This window comes from Elephantulus edwardii, unplaced genomic scaffold, assembly GCF_000299155.1.
Source record: "Elephantulus edwardii isolate Elephantulus edwardi_28Jun2011 unplaced genomic scaffold, EleEdw1.0 scaffold00015, whole genome shotgun sequence".
Lineage (NCBI taxonomy): Eukaryota > Metazoa > Chordata > Mammalia > Macroscelidea > Macroscelididae > Elephantulus > Elephantulus edwardii.
In genome coordinates this window covers 18,317,803-18,340,933 of record NW_006399765.1, presented here as the reverse complement: position 1 = coordinate 18,340,933, position 23,131 = coordinate 18,317,803, and the positions used below count along the sequence as shown (strand labels likewise).

Sequence of the window (23,131 nt, the reverse complement as noted above, 5' to 3'; positions counted from 1 at the left end):
AGCCCACTGCCGGGCTCGCCCAGTGCAGAGCAACTCTGTCGTTTCTGAGGCTGGAAGTCTAAACTTAGGGTGCTAGGAGGAGCATGGAATTAGGAAAAGAGGGCTCAGGATTAACCTAAAGCACATCAGCTCTCAGCACGGGCTGGGCTAAAGCGTGAGTAACAGTCTGAGATGATGGTTTGTGGGGAGCAGCAGCAGGAGGGCTCCGTGGGCCTTGCGGCTGACTTAACACAGAACGCATCTGCTAGGTTGTGGTTTTAACCCCTCCCTGTCACGTGGCTGCTCAGGTTGGAAGAGCCGAAATGATGGGATGCACACACCCCTGGCGTGTGGTGGGTGCTAACTCCCAAAAAAACCCCCACTGAGAGATTTCCCCATTTCCTCTAAGGGAGGAAAACCATGGCCTGGGAGGATGTTCTTTCTAGAAAGTTTAATTACATTCATGACCCATTCCCTGGAACCGAGCAGCACATGCCAATTCCAAGGTGTTTTACCTGCACTGCAGGGTGCAGAAGCCAGAGGTCTGGAACTCCAGAGTGGCCCCTGCCCATTGGCAGTGGGCATCTAGGCTTACACCCATCTCCTCGGTGCTGTGGTCGTCTGTGAGGACACTGCTGACAGTGGGCACCTAGTCCCCCTCGGCTCCTGATCACACCCTTGTTTATGCGTGGCTCTTTGGAGTTTGTTCCTTAAAGCCAGAGCCCCGAGTCTGTCAAATGCACCCTTGCCCCTCCCTGCCTACCTCAGACACAAGGCCTTCTGGGAGGCGAGACAGATTTTGCAACACTTTTAATACACAAAACAAAGATAGCAGGCTGGCTGGGCGACCAGCCTTCAGTCCACACGCAGAGCTCAACCCAGTGGGGAACGTGTCACAGTTCTCAGCCTTTGCAGCCAAGAGCAGGCGTCACTTCCCTTGGCAGCCATGGGAGTGGGGGTTCCAGTTCTGGGGAGCAGAGAGTGCAAGTCAATGTTTCTAGAGTATTGCAAGATGCCTGTCTTTAGCTGGAGTCCAGGCCGGGCCTCAGGCACAGTAGCGCCTCCCTCCACCTGCACCCTGGCTGTTGACACCTATTCCAGATGCACAGCATCCCCCAGAGTCCTCTAGGTGCCTCAGAGGAAGCCAGGGACTGTGAAACCATTGCTGCCCCGGCTTACAGGTTCTGGGTCCTGCGGCTTCTGTCCCCTCCACCGCACCCACCTGACTTCAGTCCAGGTACTCTGTCGGCTGCTCAGTGGGCCGGTGTGCCTGCAGCACCGCGACCGCCTCTTCTATCTGTAGGCACAGCAGGGCGGGCCTTTGTGCAGGGGCCCAGGAAAGCCTTGTCCCTTCCCACCCCACCTCCTGAGGCATTCCTGCACAGCTGTCATCCAACTATACACCCAAGCTCCAGTTCAATGTCCCTTTCCTTAGACACATGGACATATTTGTACAGCTCGGCCCTGTTACACTGAGTCAGAACATAACTTCTGGTACTAAAACCTTGGAGCGAAACAGAATTCATTTGCTATTTAGCTAAGGAGCTGGGGTAGCAGATCCTTAATGAAGGGAATCTCCTATGCCAGGCATCATGCTGGGGAAAGGTGGAGGGTCAGAGAAAGAAAGGAAGCCCTCCAACAAGGTGGATTGACACAGTGACTGTGACAGTGAACCGGAGCCTATCAGAGACTGCGGATGGCATAGGAGAGAAGGTTCAGATCTGGATTAGTGTCTCTGAAAGCCGTAGCTGACTCAGTGGCACCTGTGCCCACACTCAGCAGACCTTCCGGTCCTGGCAAAGAGATGCCCTGGCAAGGCGGTGTGCTCAGGTGACGTTTCTCTAGGTCCTGCACACTCCTGCCATGCTCGGAGCTCCCTGGTGCCCAGGCTCCACCTACCTTGGCGTGGAGGGACTCTGGAGACTCCAGCATGAGCAGCAGATCCGAGTTGTCAATCTCAAGCAGCATGCCAGTGATCTTGCCTGCCAGCTGGGCGTGGACTCTTTCGACAAGAGGGTAGAGCCGTTCACCTGTTCAGAACCACCTCTGAGCTCGTGCACACACCTGAGGGGCTGATCCTCCGGCATCCCAGGGCGGCAGAGTGGAGTGGAGCGGTGAGGAGAGTTGGGTTCTTGTCCCTGGCCTGCTCTTTGAAGGCCCTGTCCTCAGCCTTACGGGGAGTCTCTCATAACCATGAACGAGGCAGACCTCAGAGGTCTCTCATAACCGTGAACTAGGCTCACCTTAGAGGATACTGTGAAGAACTGGATTCTCTATGGGAAGTGATTGGCAAGTGACCAGACACAGTGGGTTTTCCATCAGGATAAAGCCACCCTCCCCATCAAGGATTTCTAAAGGCGACACTTGGTGTTCATGGTTAGCCCACCTCGGCAAGAGGTGGTGGTTTTAGCCAAGGCCACAGTACGTTAGGTGTGGGAGGAAGGTCTTCCCATGAGAACAGTGAAGCTGTTTATGGAGAGGTGCTGGCAAAGCCTGCTTCAAGTCCACTTAGAATCTGCCTTTGGTGAGGGTAAAGGGAGGCCCAGAAAAAAGGAAAAACTTGAGTGAAGTCAAGAGAAAAGAGTGCAGTGACAACGGGGACCTCTGGTGCAGGGTTTGGAAAGCATGACCATAGGACAAGGATCTGCCACCACTAACAAGACTGCTCATTCGTTCAGCGGTCAGTGGTCTCCTCAGCCAGGGCCCATGCTAGATAGAGATGTGAGAACAAGGTGTTGAGAGCTCGGAGGGAAGCCCCATTGAGTCATCTGTCACTTCTCATCTCCCTGCAATAGATGAGATCTGGCAACAGCTTCCTCCCTTTCACCACCGACCTTGTGGGCCATTTCCCACCAGAAACCCATTTTCCCTGGTATCCAGTCTCTCCACTTGTGGGGTCTCTCCCCAAAAGAAGTCCAAGCCCTAGAAGAGCTAGAAGAAACCTTGAGATGACTGGCCTGGCCAGTGCTTTAAGACAAGAGGATTGGGGGAAAGGATTCACTGTTTAGGAAGCACAGAGTTTCTGTAACTGTTGTGTGCCTTTGAGTCAGAGCTGACCCACAGCTGACCCTCCCGTGGGTTTTCAGAGCCAGTGAATCACACGAGAGGAGACTGCCCATCCTCCTCCTACAGCGTAGCTGGTGGATTTGAACTGCATGCCTTGGGATTGCAGTGCAGGTTCTTACCACTAGGCCAATAGAGATGGAAAATTTGTCAACAGATATTGATGGTTGTACAATATAAGTAATGTGACAATGTCATAAAATTGTACCTATTTTTAAAAAATTAGCTGATGTGCTTTATATATAAACAGTTTTTAAAAAGAAACAATATACCAGGAGCCTAGAGGGCAAAGGCCACCCAGCAGGTTGGTCAGTGGCAAAGCTGGCCCATATCCTCACAGTTCCTCATTGCCCCTCGAGCTTCCCACCAAACCGGCCCAGGCCCTTTACCACTTCACAGACACCACCTACCACTCACCAATCATCTGCTTTTGTTCATGCGGCAGGGCCGCAGCCAGCATGGACGCTGTCAGCGGTTCTTGTCTGTGCGCTGGCGGCTCCAGGACCTGGACATGGGGCTAGGGACACAGGACAGCCCTCAACCACCCAGGATGGGCAAGGCCTGGAGGCGCTTAGCCTGAACAAAAGATTTCCAAGAAGGCTGTCCTGCAGGAGGGAGCAAGGTCTGGAGGGGGAGTGGGGCAGAGTCCCCAAGGACAGGTTAGAGGCTCTAGCTTACATACTTTGGACATGTTGCCAGGAGGGACGGGTCCTTGGAGAGGGACATCAGGCTTGGGAGGGTGGAGGGACAGCGCAGGAGGGGAAGGCCCTCTGGGAGGTGGAATGATTCAGTGGCTGGGGTAATCGGGATGGGAGTGTCAGAGACAGTGCGATTGGCACAGGACAGAGTTTAGAGCTGTTGTACATAGGGTCGCTATGAGTCGCAAGCGACTCGACGGCACATAACAACAACAGCTTACAAGGTGTTTGGGACTAGAGGAATCCCAAAGGTTAATCACACTATCTTCACTTTGTGCACCAAATAAAGCACTTCTTGTCAAAAACGTTTTGGCCACATCCCATATACTTCTGCCTCCTTTTCAACTCACTCTAAAAGGATGTGCTGTTTAGAAGCTCTGGTGGCCTAGTAGCAAAAAGCTACTGCAATCCTGAAGGTGTGTGGTTCAAATCCATCAGATGCTCCGCTGAAGAAGGAGGGGCAGTCTCCTCCTGTACCAGTCGGATCAACTGGACGGTACACACACAAAAATTTTAAAAAATAATAAAAAGTTTATAAAAAAAAAAGGATGTGCTGTTTAAAGATGACTTCTTGTATCCAGTTACTAGGTCCATCCAGACTGGGGAGGCCAAGTCTAGTGCCTGGAATAACCCAACAGCAGTTTGAACTCAATCAATAAACACTTGCCTTAAGCACTGTGCTCTTAGGAAGCACTGGCTGTGCGAATTTAAAGAGCCCTGGCTAAGTGCTGGACTGGCTAACTGAAAGGTCAGCGGTTTGAGCCCACCCGCCGCTCCACTAAAGATGAGGCAATCTCATGTAGGTAACACTTCCAGCCTCAGAAAACCACAGGTTTGCTGTGAGTAAGCAGTGGCTTTGATTACTGTTTCTGTTTCTCCCCAGATTAACCCTACATCAGTTCACCCACAGCACAGAGCAGGGCCAGCGCAGAGCACCTAAATGAATAGTAAGGGTGACACAATGTCAAGTATATGACCAATGCCGGTCACTGAACTGTTCATGTTGCACTTGTGAGTGGATCTACGTTAGCTTGTATATACTGCCACAAAAAAAAAAACCAAACCAACAAAAACCCAGTTACTTCCTGCTAGTCGCGGAGGTTTGACGTTTACACCTTGAGACTCCAGACGACAAGATGATGCTCAACTTGACACTTCTAAGGGGAGAGTTACTACTGTGTGTCCTCAAGTCGGAACGACCCATAGCTGACCCTCTGGTGGGCTTTGAGAGGCAGCAAATCTCAAGGGAGGAGGGTGACCATCTTTCTCCTGCAGAGGAGCTGGTGGATTCGAACCTCGTACCTTTGCATTGGCAGTGCAAATTCCTTACCACTAAGACACCAGAGCTCCCTAGGGACGGCGGATCTGATAAAATACCCCAGCCTTTTTATTTAATTGCAGTTGCTATTCCCAAGCTCCCTATTTGGTGGGTTAATCACATCCTTTTTCTGTTCAGATTCCTAGACTATTTTTCCTTGCTGCTCAGCACAAATACCTAGGAAACCCCAAACTAATTTTGCTAACAGCCCCAACAAAGCAAATCAAAATGCCCGGGGCCTCATTCCTCCACCTGTTAGTTTCTTTCTCACTGACCATGTGCATCGAGAGTCAGGGAAAGAAAGGAAAACAAGGCCCAGAGGGGTCAACATCTTAGTTCCAGGACAGGCCTCCTGAGGTCCCAGCTAGAAGAGTACTGAGGGCCCTTACCCGCTGGGAGGTGAGGACTGTCGAGGAGTATTTGTAGGACAGGAGTTGTCGGGATGGGATAGCTCCTTCCACCCCCTCAGGTCCTGTGGTCTGAGTACCAATGTTGACTGTTAGGAAGAAAAAAAAAAAAGGCTTTCCTCAGATAATAAAAGCAGAAAAACAGTAACAGAGTGAGTGAAGTTACCCAGAGCAAGATTTGGCTGGACCCTTCATTACGGTATTAAGATATCTACAAATGATTAGCCCATTATTGTCAGGATAGGATGGAGATGGGGAGGGAAGAGTAGCTAGATAATGAACCCTGTACCGAAATGGGTAAAAGGAAGGGATGGGCAATCAGAAACCATGTGTACGATTAACAAGCGGAAGAGGAGGGAGGGGAGAGAGGAAAAGTGTGCATGAATAAATAAAAAAAAATAAGTAACGTCAGGATCAGCAGGGATTGGCTCAGTCTTGGTTACACAGAGTTCCCTGAGGCCAGCGAGCACAGGACCAGCATGTAGCCAATGCTCACAGAGTGGGTTAGCCTCTGAATGTGGGCCTGCCGCGAACTAGGTAATGCTCCATGGGCTCCGAAGAGGGTGTCCAGCACGGTCACCACAGCGCCAGCTCCAACAACCCTCCGGTGCCAACCTCAACAGGGACCTCCTTGACGATGCCCTCCCTCCTGGCCCTGCCCACACTCACCCACTCTCTGGGTGTGTGGCACCTGGGTGGAGGCCTGCTTGACAGTGCTGAGGTGAGCCAGGGGCCTCCGGGGCGTGGCTGGCAGCCGAACCATCGAGGCAGCTGGAGAGTAGGCAACTTGTGGCGGGAGATATGGAGAGTGTAAGGTTGGGGCAGGACAGTGAAAAACTCTGCTCTCTGAAGATTCTGGGCTTGAGAGAAGGGAAACCAGAAGGTTCCAGCAAAAGAAGAGTGGATTCACCTAAGCCAGGCAGACCTGGACCTCCAGGGACAGGAGATACGGAAAGCTACAGGTGCAAAACCAACTCGAGCCTCCCAGAGACCCCAGGTGCTTGGCGCCTCACATCCACAAAGACAGGTCAGTGTGAACTGTGCTTCCACAGATGGTGGTTCAAACCCAACAGGGCAGGGTTTCATTTTTATCAGCTCTGCAGGAATGTTCTAAGTCACAATCAGCTAAGTTTTGGGCTGCAGCTGCCGCGATGGCTCCCATCTGCTTGTCTGTGGAGGCCCAGTATTGTGTTCAGTGCTATCTACACAACTCCTTCAGGTCTCCCAGAAAAGGAGACACTCTCAGAGTACAGTGATTGACCAGACTCACACCCCAGCAAGTGGCAGAGCCAGCCTTGCCCCCCAAGCTGTGTTCTTACATGCTAAGGGTAGAAGGGGCTGGTCACTCACTCGATGGTCTAGGTGGCTGCGCCGTCCACCTGGGGGCAGGTCGGATGGGAGTGATGGGGCCAGAGCCATAGTACGCAGGCCGGGCTGGAGGCTGTGTGGGAGAGGAGGACCTAGTAAAGGGGTCTGCCCCATGGCCAGGAGAAACTTCACCCCCTTGGGGATGGCATGGTGGGAACTCCACTATCCCCTCCAAAGGCCTGGTTAGTAAAGAACCTACAAAAACGGGGCAAAGGCTTCTTCCCGTCTCAGAATGACTGCTAGCAAGAACTCGGGCTTCTGAGTCAGTCCCGCGAACTGGGACGCACTTTAATCTGCCATGAGACGGGACATGCCCAGCCTAGGAGCCTCGGATGGTTTCCCCATCCTGCAAGTTGTTTGGGTTGTGTGAATTCCCTTCCCAAACCAGCCTCCTCAGAACACTAATATCTGAGAGGCATTCCACAAAAAGTGAAGGGCTGCATACTATTTTTTGGGGGGATTGGGGTGGGAAATAATACAGATTAGCATCCTGGAGAGACCAAGGTGTAACAGGCCCGGCAGTAGGCAGACCTGGCAATCTTACTTCTGGAAAAGAAGTGACTGGAAACACCGTGGAACAAGTTCTCTGACCAAGTGTGTCTCGGGATAAATGGGGGCTCCGGGGGTAGAATGCTTGCCTTCCCCGTAGAAGGCCTGGTTTTGATTCCCAGCTGACCCACCACTCACCTGCCTGTGTATTGCTGTTTCTGAACAGACTTCAACAGAGTGTTGCTATAATGACAAACAGGTAAGACTAGGACGAAAGGCCTGTCGATTGGTTTTTTGTTTAAAAAAAAAAAAAAAGCAACCAGTGAAAACCCCATGGCCACAGTCAGCTGCTGTAGTGCACAAGGCCACTCACCAAGGTCAACAGCAAACATGCATCATCATCATAATGCGTTTAGGACCTTTGGGGTTAAGAGTTATTTACTTCATTTTCTTGATGTTGCTCTGAGTTGTCACTGAGGAGGCAGCCAACTTGCTGAGCCCCCCGGCAGCATCCCCAGGATTGGTTGCTGACGGGACGGCTGTAACCCACATGGTTTCCACTGGCTGATGTGTAGAAGTCAATCCCCAGGCCTTTCTTCCTAGTCTTACCTGTTTACCATTATAGCAATACACAACTCTCCACGGGCTCAAAGGTAGTGGACATGCATTAGGTGTAACCCTTGGAATCAAACACAGTCTTCTACACAAAGGGTGAGAATTCTATCACTGAACTACCGCCGTCCATGATCTGATCAGAGGATTCTTTGGGCGACATTCATAAACCTCAGACTGGAAAGTTATCTGACAGCAGCCCAACACCCTATTCTACAGAGAGGGACACTCGACTTGGGAAGCTCACACAGCCTATCTAGGGAGTAACTGGCAGAAGGAAGCTGAGAATCAATGTCTGTGGGTAAGCACGAGGCCACCTGGCTGCCGGGGAGGGGTTTGGGGAGCAGGGGGGTGGGGAGGCAGGCCGACCTGAGGCACGGCAGGCAGGAAGTAGTTGGTGGGCTGCTGGAAGGAGCCCAGGAGGGGGTTGCCAAGGGCCCGCAAGGTGGAGACGCGCTGCATGTACTGGTTGGACAGGATGGCCCTCCGCTCCTCCTTGCGCTGGGCCAGCGCCACATACAGTGGCTTGGTGCCGATGATGCGCCCGTTCATCTCTGTCACGGCTTTGGTCGCCTCTTCTGGAGAGGAAAAACACACAAAGCCAAACCCTTTGCTGTGGCCACCCTCTGTCATCACCTAAAAGCAAGAAAGACAAGGACTGCTGGGGGCAGGGAAGGGAGACTCCCGGGGGCAGTGCTCCCCCCATCCCCTGGGGCCAAATTCAACAATGAGACAGGGCCATAAGGAGCCCAGGACAGAGGGGCACCTTATCACCCCACATTTACTGAGATCTACTGCACGCCAGCTCCCTTCTGTGTCTCCTCACTTTATACAGTTACTCGTGAGGTACTGTCCAAATTAAGTGCCCTCGAGTCAAGCACAACTTACAGGGACCCTGTGAACAAAAGACCTAGACCTGTTCTAGAACTATCGTCGATTCTCTAAGTTCATAGAGTTTCCAAAGGCATGTTGTTTACGAAGTGGATGCCACTCCTGCTTCCAAGCCTGTCTTAATCTGGGAGCTCCACCAAACCCTCCCCACCCTAGGTAACCATTATGGCATTTGACACACCAGTGGCACAGGGTTCAGCATCCCAACAACCTCAAGTTACCTCACTACAGCGAACTGACAGAAAAGTGCTGCACCTCTTAGAATATCTGTCCTTGTCCAACTTACAAGGGAAAGAAACTGAGGATCCAAGCAGTCAGTCACTCAAGCAAGAGGACTGACCGTGACCTTGACCTTTGTGGTGTGTAGTCCCCAATCTGTGGAGCTCTCATGGTCTATTGGGTAAGGAGTTGTATTGCCAACCCAAAGGCAGGCCACATGCATCCACCAGCTGGAGAAATGGGTGAACTGATCACGTGCTATTTACAACCTCTGAAAACCTGCTGGAGATCAACTATGAGCCAATTCTGACTTGAAGGCAGTGACTTTTACAGCAGTTAAGAAGCTATTTGGGAGTGGGCTCTTTGATTATGTTAGTGAGGCTGTGGATTAGCATGGGTAAACCTTGGGATACTAAAAATAAACAGTCCAAGGTAGATGCCAAGCCACATGAAGATCGCCAAGGAATGTAAGTTCAATGGAGACAAGAACCTTCCCTCTAGTGCTGAGGGCCAGGGCAAGTCACATGCCGAATTATGTGGTGATCTCCAGGAAGCAGGAAGCAAGATGGAGAGACAAGGAATTTCTCCCACAGCCAATGGAGAATCTGGCCTTTTCCTAGAGCTGCAGGGCACCTAATTCATGAAAGTTCCAGCCTCCCAAACTAAGAGAAACAAAACTTTTGTTAAAGTCATCTACTTGTACTTCATTCCAGCAACACTCAGTAAGTCACCCAGTAAGCTACACACTAGCCAAGACTCACAGGAGCCCTGTGTGTCAGAGTCACTGGCCAGAGACCCTGCACGACAGAGGACATCTGCCCCACGGGGTCTCTTACGCTGTCATCTTTCAGGGAGCAGATAGTGTGGAGCCAGTGGTGAGTTTAGACCTTTCCTTAACAACTAAGTGCTTATGCACTGCACCACCAAGGCTCCACACCCAACACGAATTGAGAAGCCTATCTTGCCTCTGTGAGGCCCAGAGCCCAGTTAGCACTTCAGGAGTTTGGGGAAGATGTTCTTAACCTTTTCTTTCTTTTCAAATAACTCAAGTTTTGGAGTCATTTCAGATTTATTGAAAAGATGCAAAGCTACAAGAGGAAGCAGCTGTGTATCTTTTGCCCAGTTTCCCTCAGTGTTAACTGTAGGTTAATCACAACAATACTAACACTGATACAACTCGACTATTAATTACAATGCTATTAATTAAACTCCAGGCTCTATTTAGATTTCACTATGTTTTCTCCCACCAATGTCTCTTCGGTTCAAGATTCAATCTGCAATTCATTTAGCGTTCTTAGTCTCTTAACAGGAACTCTGGTGGCCTAATGGTTGGAAGCTGCACTGCAATTACAAAGGCGTGTGAATCCACCAGATTCCATGGGATAGCGATGGGCATTATCCTCTCATGTGGTTAACTGCCTCTGAAAACCCACTGGAGAGTCAGCTATGGGTCAACTCTGTCTCGACAACAAGTCATCTCTTTCAAGGGAACTCTGGTGGCCTAGTGGGTGGGAAAGAGTTGTGCTGTAAACCCAAAGGCACATGGTTCAAATCCACAAGCTGCTCCTTGGGAGAAAGATGGGCACTATCCTCTTATGCAATTCACAGCCTCTGAAAACCTGCTAGAGGGGGAGCTATGAGTTGGTTCTGACTTGATGGCACGTTAACAGTAACCTCGGTCTCCTCCAAGGTCAAGACACTGGCTTACATCTAATCAATATTAGGACTAGAGTGAAAATACAGACATATTCACCTGTGAGACCACAGACTGTCCGTGATTTCAAAGAGTACTCTCCCCTCATTACATAGGAATTTTTTTTAATTTTATTTTATTATTTTTGTGTGTGTGTACCGTCAAATCAGATCTGACTGGTACAGGAGGAGATTGTCCCTCCTTCCCCGGCAGAGCATCTGGTGGATTCGAACCGTGTGCCTCTGGGATTGTAGTTGCAGCTCCTTACCACTAGGCCACCAGAGCTCCCCACATAGGAATTTTAAACAGGGGTCCGTGGATTCCTTAAGGGATTGGGGTGGGGAGACCGTCCATGAGTCAAATCCAGAAGAGTTTGTCAATGTAGATGGTGATAAGAGTGTCGTTATTCTCCCTAACCTCTAATTCCGTTCTGATTACGGATGTTGGTAGGTGCCACTAAATTAAGTGGAGACCTTGTTCTGCCCTGTGCCATCCTCACCATCACTCACACACTTGAACCTACTGCTGCCGCCACTCTGTCAATCCCATTCTTTTTTTTCCCCTCATTCTTGAGTGTTTTCCTCTTTTGCTGACCTTTCCAAGGAAATGACCTTTCTTAACATGACCAAAGTATATGGGGCAAACATAGGTGGTAGCTATTTAGATCTAAACATACTACATATGCCAATTTCTGCTTTGCTAAAAATTGTTTCATGAATTAGTAAGGAAGCAGAAATAGCTGTCATGTTAGTGTCTTTTAGTTGATTACATATACATATGTGTGTATGTGTGTGTGTGTATATACACACATACGTACATACACACTTTATATTATTATTGTGTTGCTCTTGACTTGGAACCAACCCACAGTTTACCTTCCAGTGGGGTTTTGTTGTTTTATTGTTGTTGTAGTTGTTAGGTGCTGTCAAGTTGAACACCATTCACAGCAACCCTATGAACAGAAGACCTGAACCCGGTTCTATCATGCTCCATACACTACTGTAACTCTCCTCTTTGTTTAGTGCTCATAGGGTTTTCAAAACCATTTTATTTAGGAACTAGATGGCCCATCCTACTTCCTAGTCTGTCTTAGTCAGGGAGCTCCAACAAAACCTGTCCCCGATGGGAAACCCTTTTGGAATTTGACACACCAGGGCAGATTTAGAGGCACAGTCAATTACACAGGAAGAGATTGCCCATCCGCCTATGGAGCAGCTGGTGGATTTGAACCACATCCGTTAGGGACTGCAGCATAGCTTCTTACCATTAAGCCACCAGAGCTCTCTATGTATTATATAGTGTGTATATATCCTCAAACTCATTGTCATTGAGTCAACCGACCCACAGCTCACCCTCCAGTAGCTCTTTAGAGGTTGGAAGTCACACGGGAGACTGCCCACAGTTCTCTCATGGAGCTGCTGGTAGATTCGAACTGCCAGAGAGGCAGAGTATAAGTTAGCAGGGCAGCTCCCTACTGACGAGGCCACCGTGTACCCGTAAAAACCCTGCAAATGTTATGAAAGCTCCGTCGTTAGTGGTTTGGCACTCACCCGCTAACCTAAGGGTGGCAATTCCAAACCTACCAGCCAATTCAAGAGAAGATGTGGCAACCTGCTTCTGTTAAAGTGACAGCTTTTAGTGAGTGACACAGGTGACACCTGACATCATTTCAGGTCATTTCTGTCCATGGATTAGGCATTGGGACTCCTAGAATGAGTGGGACTCTGGCTTTAGGCTTTATATTTTAGGACTAGAGCTAAAATCCTGGAAGCAGGAGTGGCTTCTACTTCTGAAATAGCTTGCCTCCATAAACCCTATGAAGGGGGAGAAATGAAAGTTATACAAGTGTTTAGGTCTTTTGTTCATAGGGTTGCTAGGAGTCATCTACGACTCGACAGCACCGAGTAACAACAGAGGTAAAATAACAAAGCTCTGTTCTGTCCCACAGGGGTGCTGTTAATCAGTCAACTTGATGGTGATGGGTTTTGAGATGCCTTTTATTTTATGCATCTAGAAATATCCTGAGAGTGGCCACTGGTGGTTCAGCTAATACGTACACAGAGCTCAGTGTGAACTGGACATTGATATAATAAGCACTTATATAAGTGATTATGCAAATTGTTATTTGCCATCGAGTTGCTTGCGACTAAGAGCAATCCTATGTACAACAGTTCTGAACACTGCTCTATCCTGAGCCAACCTTCTTGTCTGACACATCTACCTCCATTACCACAGCCATTGTTTAATAAATACGTGTGGTTTGAATCCACCAGATACTCTGCTGGAGAAGGAGGGGCAATCTCCTCCTGTACCAGTCAGATCCGATTTGACAGCACACACACACAAAATAAAATAAGAACCAAAAACAAGAAAAGTTAAAAATATATCTAATTGTAGGATGTAAAAGGATAGAAAATCCCCATTTTTAACTGGCTTGGCACATTCACAGGAGGGACACCCTCCGGTGCACACCACTGCAAAGCCACGCAGACTTACACAATTCTGTTCATTCTAGAAGGCCCCTCAAGTGTCTGATTGGTGGTCAGTGAATCTCGAGATGATGTGACTATGGAGTATAACCGATGCCCTAACACTGCTTCATACGGTTTGTAGTGGCCGATTTTTCAGCAGTGGATCACCAGGCCTTTCTTCTGAGGTGTTGCTGAGAGGACTCAAATCGCCAAATTCACTAACAGCTGGGCACAGTCATCATTTGTGTCCCCCTAGGGCCCCACCAATGCCAGCCATTACCATTTTGCTCCTTACTGGGTGCAGCTGCTTTGTGGGAGCCTCAGGGGGTGACTAGGGTCACGTCTAGAAGTGGGTAATGTTAACTACTGCTTTCCCAGTGGGGAGGAGGAGCCATGGTGGTTAAATGATCCATTGCTAACTGAAAGGTCAGGAGTTTGATCCCACTGGCCTCTCTGGAAGAATAACTATCCGGTGCTTGTTCCTGTAATGAACACAGCTTGGGAAACCCAGTGAGCACTTCTTCCCTGGGCTGCAGAGTCACCACGAGCCAGGTTCAAAACCGACTCACTCGTACAGAAACAAGCAAGATTTGAAAGGCAAGGTGACATGCCTGCATCTCTACAGGTACCTAATGCTAGTGCTGAGATTTACAGCAAGGTTTGATTAGCTTGCAAAAATCTCAGTTAAAAAAAAATTCTCAGTTTTCCACTACCATATTGTAACCAAGTATAAGGAGAGCCACAGCTTCCCAAGGTATTTCAAATTTACTGAGCTCTGATACCATCACTGCAATGCTCTGCTGCAATGGTACCCAAATAGTTGGGTCAGATCCCCCAGCCACTTTTGGGAGGAAGAGGGGCAATCTTCCTCCTTAAGATTTCCACCTCGAGGGGAGCTCTGGTGGCCTAGTGGCAAGGAGCTGCAACTACAATCTCAGAGGCACACGGTTCGAATCCACCAGATGCTCTGCCGGGAAAGGAGGGACAATCTCCTCCTGTACCAGTCAGGATCTGATCCGACGGTACACTCACACAAAAATAATAAAAAAAAAAATTAAGAAAAAAAATATTTCCACCTCGGAAACCCAATGGAGGGGCGCTGAGTCAGAACCAATTCAACAGCAGTGGGTACGGCTTGAAAAGTCCCATTTCTCAAGAAGCTGCTCCCAGCCCAGAAAACACCATAACCGCTTCCTCAAACTCCAGGCCTCAGACAGAATTTGGATTAAACTGCCAAAGAACTTCAGACAACTTCCTAAGAACCCAGCTATCATAGCACAAGGACAGGTCCTCAGCACCCGCAGTGGTCTCATTAGAAAGCTGAGCATTCTCACCTGCAGCCCCCTGCACACCCTCACAGCTCTGACACTGCTGCTTCCTCCAGGAAGCCCTCCCTCCTGTCGCACTCAGCTCTGGCAGCCCTGCCTCGACTACTCACATTTAGTACCTTGTAACACAGGGGAGGCCAGTGGTTATGTCCGGCATCCCCACCACAGCAACAGCTGCTCAAAGGCAGGGGCAGATCTGCTAAGTTCCTTCTGTTTCCCACCAGTCTGTAAACAGCTCAAGTCCAAGTGTGGAGTGAAGGAATGGTGGCACTTCTAAAAATCTAGGATGCTTTTTTAAGATGACAGGTCCTACGCCTAGAGATCTGCATTCAGTTTATCTACTGCAGGCATCCATCTGTATTTCAGAGTTCCCCAAAGGATTTTATAGAGCAGCAAGGGATGAGATCCACCCAGGGTTCTCAACGCTTCTACCTCATACAACGCATTTAAGTCAGTCAGATGTCTCCCTTTTACCTTAGAGAGAAAGCTCCAAAATCAAGACACCTGTCCAAGGCTACGGAGCTGCCAGGTGGCCAAACAGCCGGCGGGTCACACCTGGAATGCCTACCATGGTGAGGCACACAGAAGGTGCTCAACAAAGAGGAATGCTGAAGCCCAACACTCCCATTTACAAGATGGACAGACAGGCTGTCACTGGCTGGAAACACTGCGATTTGACTTTCTGAAGCCTGGCTGGCATACAGTAGTTGCTCTCAGTAAATGCTTGTGGAATGGCCCAAGGTTACACCCAGTGAGCCCAGTCAATGCAGCTTGTGTGACTAGGATATTGTTCCCTCCTTCCCCACGCGCCCATGCCAGGCGAGACCTCTGCACAGGATGTAGGGAGACGGAGCTCCACTTGGCACAGTCTCGGGGTGGCCTGGCCTCAACTCTCTGGAAGGTCCCCTAGACACGTGGTAGTGGGGGGTTTGGGGAGAGCACTGACAGGAGGGGAAAGGCAGGTTAGCCCCCTACAGGTGCCCCTGGCCCTCACCTTTGCACTGGTAATCACTCCGTACGGTGAGAATTCTTTCCTCAGTTTCTCATCATCGATGGAGTCATCCAGGTTCTTCACATACAGGTTCACGCCCTGGAAGGAAGGGGTTTTGCTAGATATGCTTGTTCCCCACCAAACCCTGGGCTGTTTATGGGGAGCAGTGTGAGGGGCACCAGAGCCCTGGAGCCAAGCCTCCTGCTTCTCAGTCTTCCACAGCACCATCGAGAAGCTACTGTCCCTAAATCCCGTGGCAATTCTCAGACACGTGTGCCCATTTCACAGATGGGACCCACAGAGGGAAGCCTCGGGTGCCACAGCCAAGCACAGGCATGAAACTAAGTGAGAACATAGGTCTTCAGACAGACCATGTGGAGCAGCAGCAGGTGAGACTCAGGCCCCAGACAGCTGAGGTTGAACAGATCTGCGATTACGCGTGTCCACAGCCTGCCAGCTGGGCAGCCTCAGGCACACCGCCTCTCACGCTCGGTGCCAGGGACCACTCACATCCTTTACACATTTCACTTCTCATCCTCAGCACAACTTTCATCCCCATTTTACAAACAAGGAATTGAAGATACTAACAGGGTAAGGGACTTTTCCAAGATGACATTAATGATCTCAGCTCAGAGTCTGCACTCCCTGCACGAGGGACCTCCAGCGCCTCCACATTCTCCTTCCAATCCTCACATGAATTCAAATGTATGACTGTAGAACTGATGACAATCTCAGTGTCTTCTATAAGTAAGTCTATTCTCAAAAAGCTTAAACTCATGGAGTTGGAAACAACCCAACGCAGGTTTTCAGAGCCTGTCAGTCACATAGGAGGGAACTACCATCTGTCTCCTATGGACCACCTGGTAGATTCAAACTGTCTTCATTTGCAACAATAGAAGGTCTCAGAATGTGAACTGGTATTCTTTCATCCCAGGCACCGCTGAGTGGATCTGAACCTCCAACCTTTCAGTTTACAGCGGAGCATTTTAATTGTTTGCTACAAATATATACATCCACACATACACTCCTCTCCATGACAGATCTGGGCCTTCTGTCAAATAGTTTAAAATTCATTGTCAATTATCCCCTAACAAAAGATTAACTCATTGATGGGCAATATTTCAATTTAATCTGTTATTTTAGAAAAATAGTCTCACTTTGATATGAAACTCATTTGTCCTCATTCTCTCCCCTTGGAGTAGGACTTCCCCTAGGGGCATTTAGAAACACGTGGGGAGTTTTATAGGATTAATGTCCTACGTGAGCCTCACCCTAAAGTTCAGAAGATGTAGATGGTGCCCGGCTTCCATGGTGGACTACTCTGACCAGGGAAACAATAGAACGTCCCACTTAGAATAGGCAAAAAATGTAGAACAAAACTCAAATTCATAAGAAAAAAAATATGAAAAGGCTTACTAAATTGGTTCCCCACTTTTGGCTTGGTGGTAAGGAGTTGGGCTGCCAACCCAAAGGTACATGGCTCAAATCCACCAGTAGTTGGTTACTCTGCAGGATAAAGATGGTCCATCCTCTTGTGTGACTAACTGCCTCTGAAAACCCACTGTAAGGTCAGCCATGGGTCGGTTCCAACTCGGCGGGACACAGTGACAACACCACTGTCCTCAGACACCCTTTTTTTGGGGATTTATTATTGTGTGTGTGTGTGTGTGCGCGCGCGCGCGCGTGTGTACCATCAAATCGGATCTGACTGGTACAGGAGGAGATTGTCCCTCCTTCTCCAGCAGAGCATCGGGGGGATTCAAACCGCATACCTCTGGGATTGCAATGCAGCTTCTTGCCACTAGGCCACCAGAGTTCCCTTAAGACACCCTTTTTAAGCTGGAACTGAAGTAGGCCAGGAGAGGCAGGGACATATGAAGGATGTTTATGGGAAGACAGGATTAAAATGGGAGAGTGTAGACACATTGTGGGGGTCAACAACCAAAACGTCACAGAACAACTCGTGTAGGAATTATTAACAGGAAACTCATTTGCTAGTTGTGTTCACCTGATACAATAAGTGTTGGAAGGGAAGGGCAGACAAGTGTGTAGGGAGTTTTGAAGGGGCCCTGGTAGTACTCAGGCATTAACTGAAAAGTGGGGTGACTCCTGCAGGAACAAAGGCCTGGCCATCCACTCCTGTAGAGTGCAGCCTCAAAACCCCACAGGGAATTTCTACTGTCCTTTAGGGCAGCTCTGAGAAAGACTGGACTCAGTACTTAGTATGCCACGGGGCACTTTGCCTATTCATGGCTGGAGGGGGCAACCCGCATTAGAGAGCATGGCCTAGGAATGATGAAAGGTCCCATCCAAAAGAATTCCAACTACCGAAATTCCAACTAAGCATCCCTAATCAACTATGGTTGCATCCAATTTCTCCAATGTTACAAACATGATAGGGAAGAACATTCCCGTTTCTGAGCCAAGTTCCCAGAAATGAGATCACTACATAAAGGAGCCGTGTTCATGGCAGTCCGGAAATAGACACCAGGTAGCAGCAGCCCCGACGCTCACCTGGTAGCGGTTCATCCTCTCCTGCTTTATCTGCTCAAACTTGCGCTTCAGTTCATTGTGCCGTTCCATTCTCTTCTGGGCCCGGCCCACATACAGCAACCGCCCGCTCACCTCCTTCCCGTTCATGTCCACCACAGCCTGCGTGGGAAGGGGACAGTGGGCTTGAGAGCCACCTGGCTGTGGCCGAGGCTTCGGCTCTGAGACCAGCCCTGGTCCTTGCCCCCGCCACGTGAACAAGGGTGGCCTTGTGAGCAGAGAATACTTAGTGTCAGGAGGAGAGTCACTGAAAAAAAATGAAGCTACTTTTTAAAGACCTGGGACAGTTCGTGATAATTGCAGAGAAAAACATTTTCTTGAGTTCTGCCTTAAAAAAAAAAATTCTGGAAAATGTTCCATATTTAAGATTTAAGTTCTAACTCTATGCCCTGATTTATTTGGAAAAAAGCAACAAGTATAATTCTTCAAAATTGCCTTACAGCATAATTGACAGACTCTTTCATGGCTGACTTGACATCACACATCAAAAACTGTAAGGTGGGTTTGTTTGTTATTAAGAAATCATGGTGAAAAAAAAAAGAAGTCATGGTAACACAATGGGTAAGGACTCAGCTGCTAACCAGAAGATTAATGGTTCAAATCCACCAGCATCTCTGCAGAAGAAACCTTGTGGTTTGTTCCCATAAAAGGGTCAATTTTAACTGAAATCCTGTCCAGTAAATTGGAATCAAATCGACAGCACCCAGAGGGCTTCAGTTAATATTTTTAAAGACATGTTTCTCAACCCTTGATTTTTTTTTTAATTTGGTGGCCAACTGTGTCAAATTTTGACTCGTCTGCCAAACTGGGTAGCAGTGTAGGTTAAGCACTGGATTGCTAGCTAAAAAGTTCAGCAGTTCAAATCAGTCTAAAAAAAGAAAAAAAATTATTTTTCAATGTGCATACCAGAAAATCTTCATCCCTGGGCCTTCAGGCAAAATCATGATAGATGGAGAGAAGATTGATATTGTCAATGATTTCATTTTACTTTAATCCACAGTCAACATTCGATACAGCAGCAGTCAAGAAATCAAAAGACATATTGCATTGAGGAGATGTGCTGTCAGGCACCTCACCAAAGGTCCAAAAGAGCAAGGATGTCTGTTTAAAGACTAAGGTGCAGCTGATCCAAGCCATGGAATTTTCAGTTGATTTTATGAATCTGAAAGTTGGACAATGACTAAGGATAACAGAAGAATCGACGCCTTTGAGTTGTGGTGTTGGAGAAGAGTACTGAATATTCCCTAGACTGCCGAAATACCAAACACATCTGAAGGAAGTGCAGCCAGAGTGTTCCTTTAAGGGCAAGGACGGTGAAACTTCACCTCAACTTGGGCATGTTGTTGGAAGGGCCAGTCCTTGGTAAGAGACAGCATGCTAGGGAAGGCAGAGGGTCAGAAAAACAGAGGGAGACTCAAGATGGACTGACAGTGATTATCACAAAGGCTGGATCAGGACAGAGATCCCGAGGATGGTGCAGGACAGGACAAGGACCTGTTTTCATGGGTCACTATGAGCAAGAACAACTGGAAAATGTCCTAGTATCTATGTGGTTCACATTTCTGTTAAACTGCACGGATCTAAAAGTGGGTCAAGAGAAGTCATTTGAGAAAACAGCGCTTACAGAGACTCGGAAGTCAGAAACAATATGACACTTTTCCCTCCCTGACCTCAAGGTCACTATCAGCTTAAGAGCTAATGGCAATGTCAAAGGCCCTTCGGGAGCAGGAGTTGTGGAAAGAAGCCTGCCTCAGGGACAGAGTTAAGTGGGATGAAGCCTGCTGGTTTGGCATCTCAGGGAGGAAAGGGCCAGCTGTGTGTGGAATCCCCCATTCCTCTAGGTCTAGACTGGGAAGATTTCTTCCACTGCACGGACACCTGGAGAACCCCGCTCCTGATCTCCATTCTCCCTACACCTGGCTTTGTGCTTGCTTCCTCTCTAGAACAAGGTCCTGGGGAGGCTCTTACCTTCTGGGCTTCCTCATGCTTCTCGAAGTTGACAAAGCCAAAGCCTCTGGAGTGGCCGCTGTCGTCCCTCATCACCTTCACACTCAACAGCTTCCCTGGAAGGGTCAATCTGGCTCAAAGGGGAGTTGGAGAAATCCCAGAAGGACCCTTCTCTTCCCACAAGTGCTCAGGAAGCCCCTGGGTGTTCTACTTCCAGCCAGGCAAGGGGATGGGTAGAAGGCAGAGAATAATGCTCCCTCCTCTCAGGCCTCTGAGAGCACACCCACCGAACGAGGAAAAGAGGTCCTGAAGGCCCCGCTCGTCCACATCTACTTGCAGGTTCTTCACATAGATGTTGGTGAACTCCATGGCCCGAGTCCTCAGCTCCACATCCCGGTCTCGTCGGGACTTGAAGTGGCCAACGAAGCTGTGGACATACAGATGAGGTGGGGAGCTATCAGCTGCCCCAATATCCCAACCACAGTTGCCCAACAATCTTCAGCCCCTTCTGCAGGTCTGTGTGTCCATCAGGAAATGGCTCCTTGGAGGGAATACACCCAAGGTCCAAGTCAGCCAGGATTCTATGCCACAGCACTTGTTCCAGCATCAGGTGATTGGGGCTTCATTCCTGTGACACACGCACACAGAACACCTCCTGGATGGACAGCCGACAGGTGAGAACACAGCACTCAAGCTGACAAAGGTTTCAACTGGGCCTCTTCAGAAGCTGACAAAGGTTTCAACTGGGCCTCTTCAGTTGCTTACCTGTGAATCTCAATCTTTATTCCTGCAAAACTGGGATTCAAACTCTCATCCTAAGCGTTTGCACGGCCTTTTAATATGCACTTAACACAGTGAGAGGCACCCTGGTGGTGCAATGCTGTCATGCAGCAAGTTTGAATTCGCCAGCTATTCTGCAGGACAAAGATGGGCAGCCTCCTCTGGCAAGCCTTTGTTGTTGGTGTGCGCCGTCCAGTCAGAACCAGTCCACAGCTGACCCTCCAGCAGGTTTTCAGAGGCAGTTAGTCCCGGGAGGAGAACGCCCATCCTTCTCTCCCTTGGAGCCCCTGGTGGATTTGAACCATGTGCCTTCAGGATTGCAGCGCAGGTTCTTACCACTAGGCCACCAGAGCTCCCTAAATGTTTACAGCCCTGGAAACCTGAGGAAGGGCCAGTGAGAGTCAGAATGGACTTGATGGCAGTAGATTTGGCTTAGATTTAGAAGGGGCATCCAAGAAAGGAAAGAAGCAAGCAAAGCACACAGAGTCTGCGCCAGTGCATGCCTGAGAGCGAGTGAGGCAGTGCGTGACAGGAAGTCAGTCTGATGGACAGGAGTCTCCCTGGAGAAAAGCCTGGGGGCCCCCAGGACCTCATTTACCCCAGGTATGGGGCTGGGCTATGACAAGGGCAGAATCAAAACTTGGACAGCCTGATTAAATCCATTTTATAATCATCATCAATAACCTCGATTTTCCTGTCTGTGAAATGGGGATGGTATCACACATTTAAACCGTGTGAAGAAGGCAGGCTGTGTATAGGCCAACTCTTCTTCCAATCAAAATAGCCCTTACAGACTCAAAAGGTTTAGGAAAAAGGTCAGCCAGGCTCAGCAGGCCAGAAAGCAGATGAAGTCACTGAGGGTACGAAGGACTTGGCCCTGAGCCATTCCCTCTGCTCAGAGCCACCCTCCAGGGCTTCTCGGTAACCGGGAGACATTCACAGCCGCACCTGGAGCAGCAACACCATCTGTCCCACTCGGTGGTGCTATGATTCTGTCTTTTCTGCCTTGGTCCCTGCCCCCCAGGGGCCCAGCCACTCACACTTTGCGGTCATTCAGCAGCATCCCATTCATCGTGCGGATGGCCTTCTGCGCAGACTCGTGGGTCTCAAAATGGACAAACCCGAAGCCCCGGGAGCCACACTCATCACACACCACCTGGGTCATCGGGAGAAGGCAGGAGAGCACCTCAGTTCAGGGGGAGACTCAGTACCAGGAACAACTGACATCAGTGCTCTCTACATGGATGCAAAAGATAATTCCGCAAGACGCTGTAGCAGCTTCGATGCACAGACGGATGACGGGAGCGCAGAGACGCCAATTCACTTGCATCTGATCATGGAGCAAGTAGGGATAGAGCCCTTATGTTGTGCATATACCTCATCTCTACCCCAGTCCAGTTTTACATTCTCTAAGGTGATGGGCAAAAGGGCAAAAGGAACCGATTCAAACCCTCACGCTCCTACATCCATGGCTCTCCTATGTTTAATGATTTTAATACTCCCATTTAGGACCGTGATCCAGTTTGAGTTTGTCGTTTCCTCTGGTGTGATGTACAGATCCACATCATGGAAATTCCATTTTCCTTGCATCATTTATTATCGTAATGGATGTTTGCAGCTGTTTACTAGCAAGACTTCTGAAGCCAGCAACACAGACTCATGTACACCAGGGTTCATTAAATTCATGATACAACAGCCAAGATGTAGAAAAACTCAACATATCCATCAACAGATGAATGGGTAAACAAAAGCCAGTATATACATACAATGGAGTACCGCATAGCCATAAACAAAAATGAAGTCCTAGAAACAGGCTTCCATGTGGATGAATCATGAAAACCTCGTGCTCTGTGAAATCAGTCAACCACAAAAGCGTAAATATTATACGATCTTCCCACAACATCAAGATCAGGCAAAAGGGACGGAGCTGTCCTTCGGTGCCACCAAGCAGATTACGACTCTGAGTGACTATGAGCTGAAGCATGCTCTACCCTGCACCCCCTCAAGATCTCGATCATTTAATTATTGAAAATTTGTTAGCAGTTACCAGGTGTAGAAAACAGAAGGAAGGGCCACTGTTTATGAAGCCTGATTCCGGTGATGGGAAATCTGGCAAGGATTAACGCAATGATATCCCTAAACTGTACACCTGAAAAATGTTGACTTGGAAAATGCTATGTTAAAGAAATTTTTACAATAAGAGCAAGACCCACCCCCCGAGAAAAAAAGAGTGAGACCCTTATCATTGTTATGTGCCGTCGAGTCGCTTGCGACTCATAGCGACCCTATGTACAACAGCCCTAAACTCTGCTCTGTCCTGTGCCAAT

The 23,131-nt window shown here is 49.0% G+C and overlaps 1 protein-coding gene across 1 annotated transcript in view; it reads right to left on the bottom strand.

The window, feature by feature from the left end:
- Nucleotides 1-1,207: 1,207 nt before the first annotated feature.
- The window catches only part of PABPC1L (poly(A) binding protein, cytoplasmic 1-like), a 27,554-nt gene continuing 5,630 nt past the window's right edge, over nt 1,208-23,131 (bottom strand). Inside the window, exons 3-15 of the mRNA XM_006881725.1 lie at nt 21,845-21,960; nt 20,312-20,451; nt 20,046-20,140; nt 18,042-18,179; nt 15,531-15,626; nt 8,304-8,570; nt 6,816-6,906; nt 6,135-6,251; nt 5,435-5,554; nt 3,588-3,603; nt 3,460-3,524; nt 1,879-2,009; nt 1,208-1,276 (exon numbers count right to left, since the gene is read on the bottom strand). Of these exons, the coding sequence (XP_006881787.1) occupies nt 1,208-1,276; nt 1,879-2,009; nt 3,460-3,524; nt 3,588-3,603; nt 5,435-5,554; nt 6,135-6,251; nt 6,816-6,906; nt 8,304-8,570; nt 15,531-15,626; nt 18,042-18,179; nt 20,046-20,140; nt 20,312-20,451; nt 21,845-21,960 (1,461 nt within the window). The remainder of the gene's footprint in view (nt 1,277-1,878; nt 2,010-3,459; nt 3,525-3,587; nt 3,604-5,434; nt 5,555-6,134; nt 6,252-6,815; nt 6,907-8,303; nt 8,571-15,530; nt 15,627-18,041; nt 18,180-20,045; nt 20,141-20,311; nt 20,452-21,844; nt 21,961-23,131) is intronic.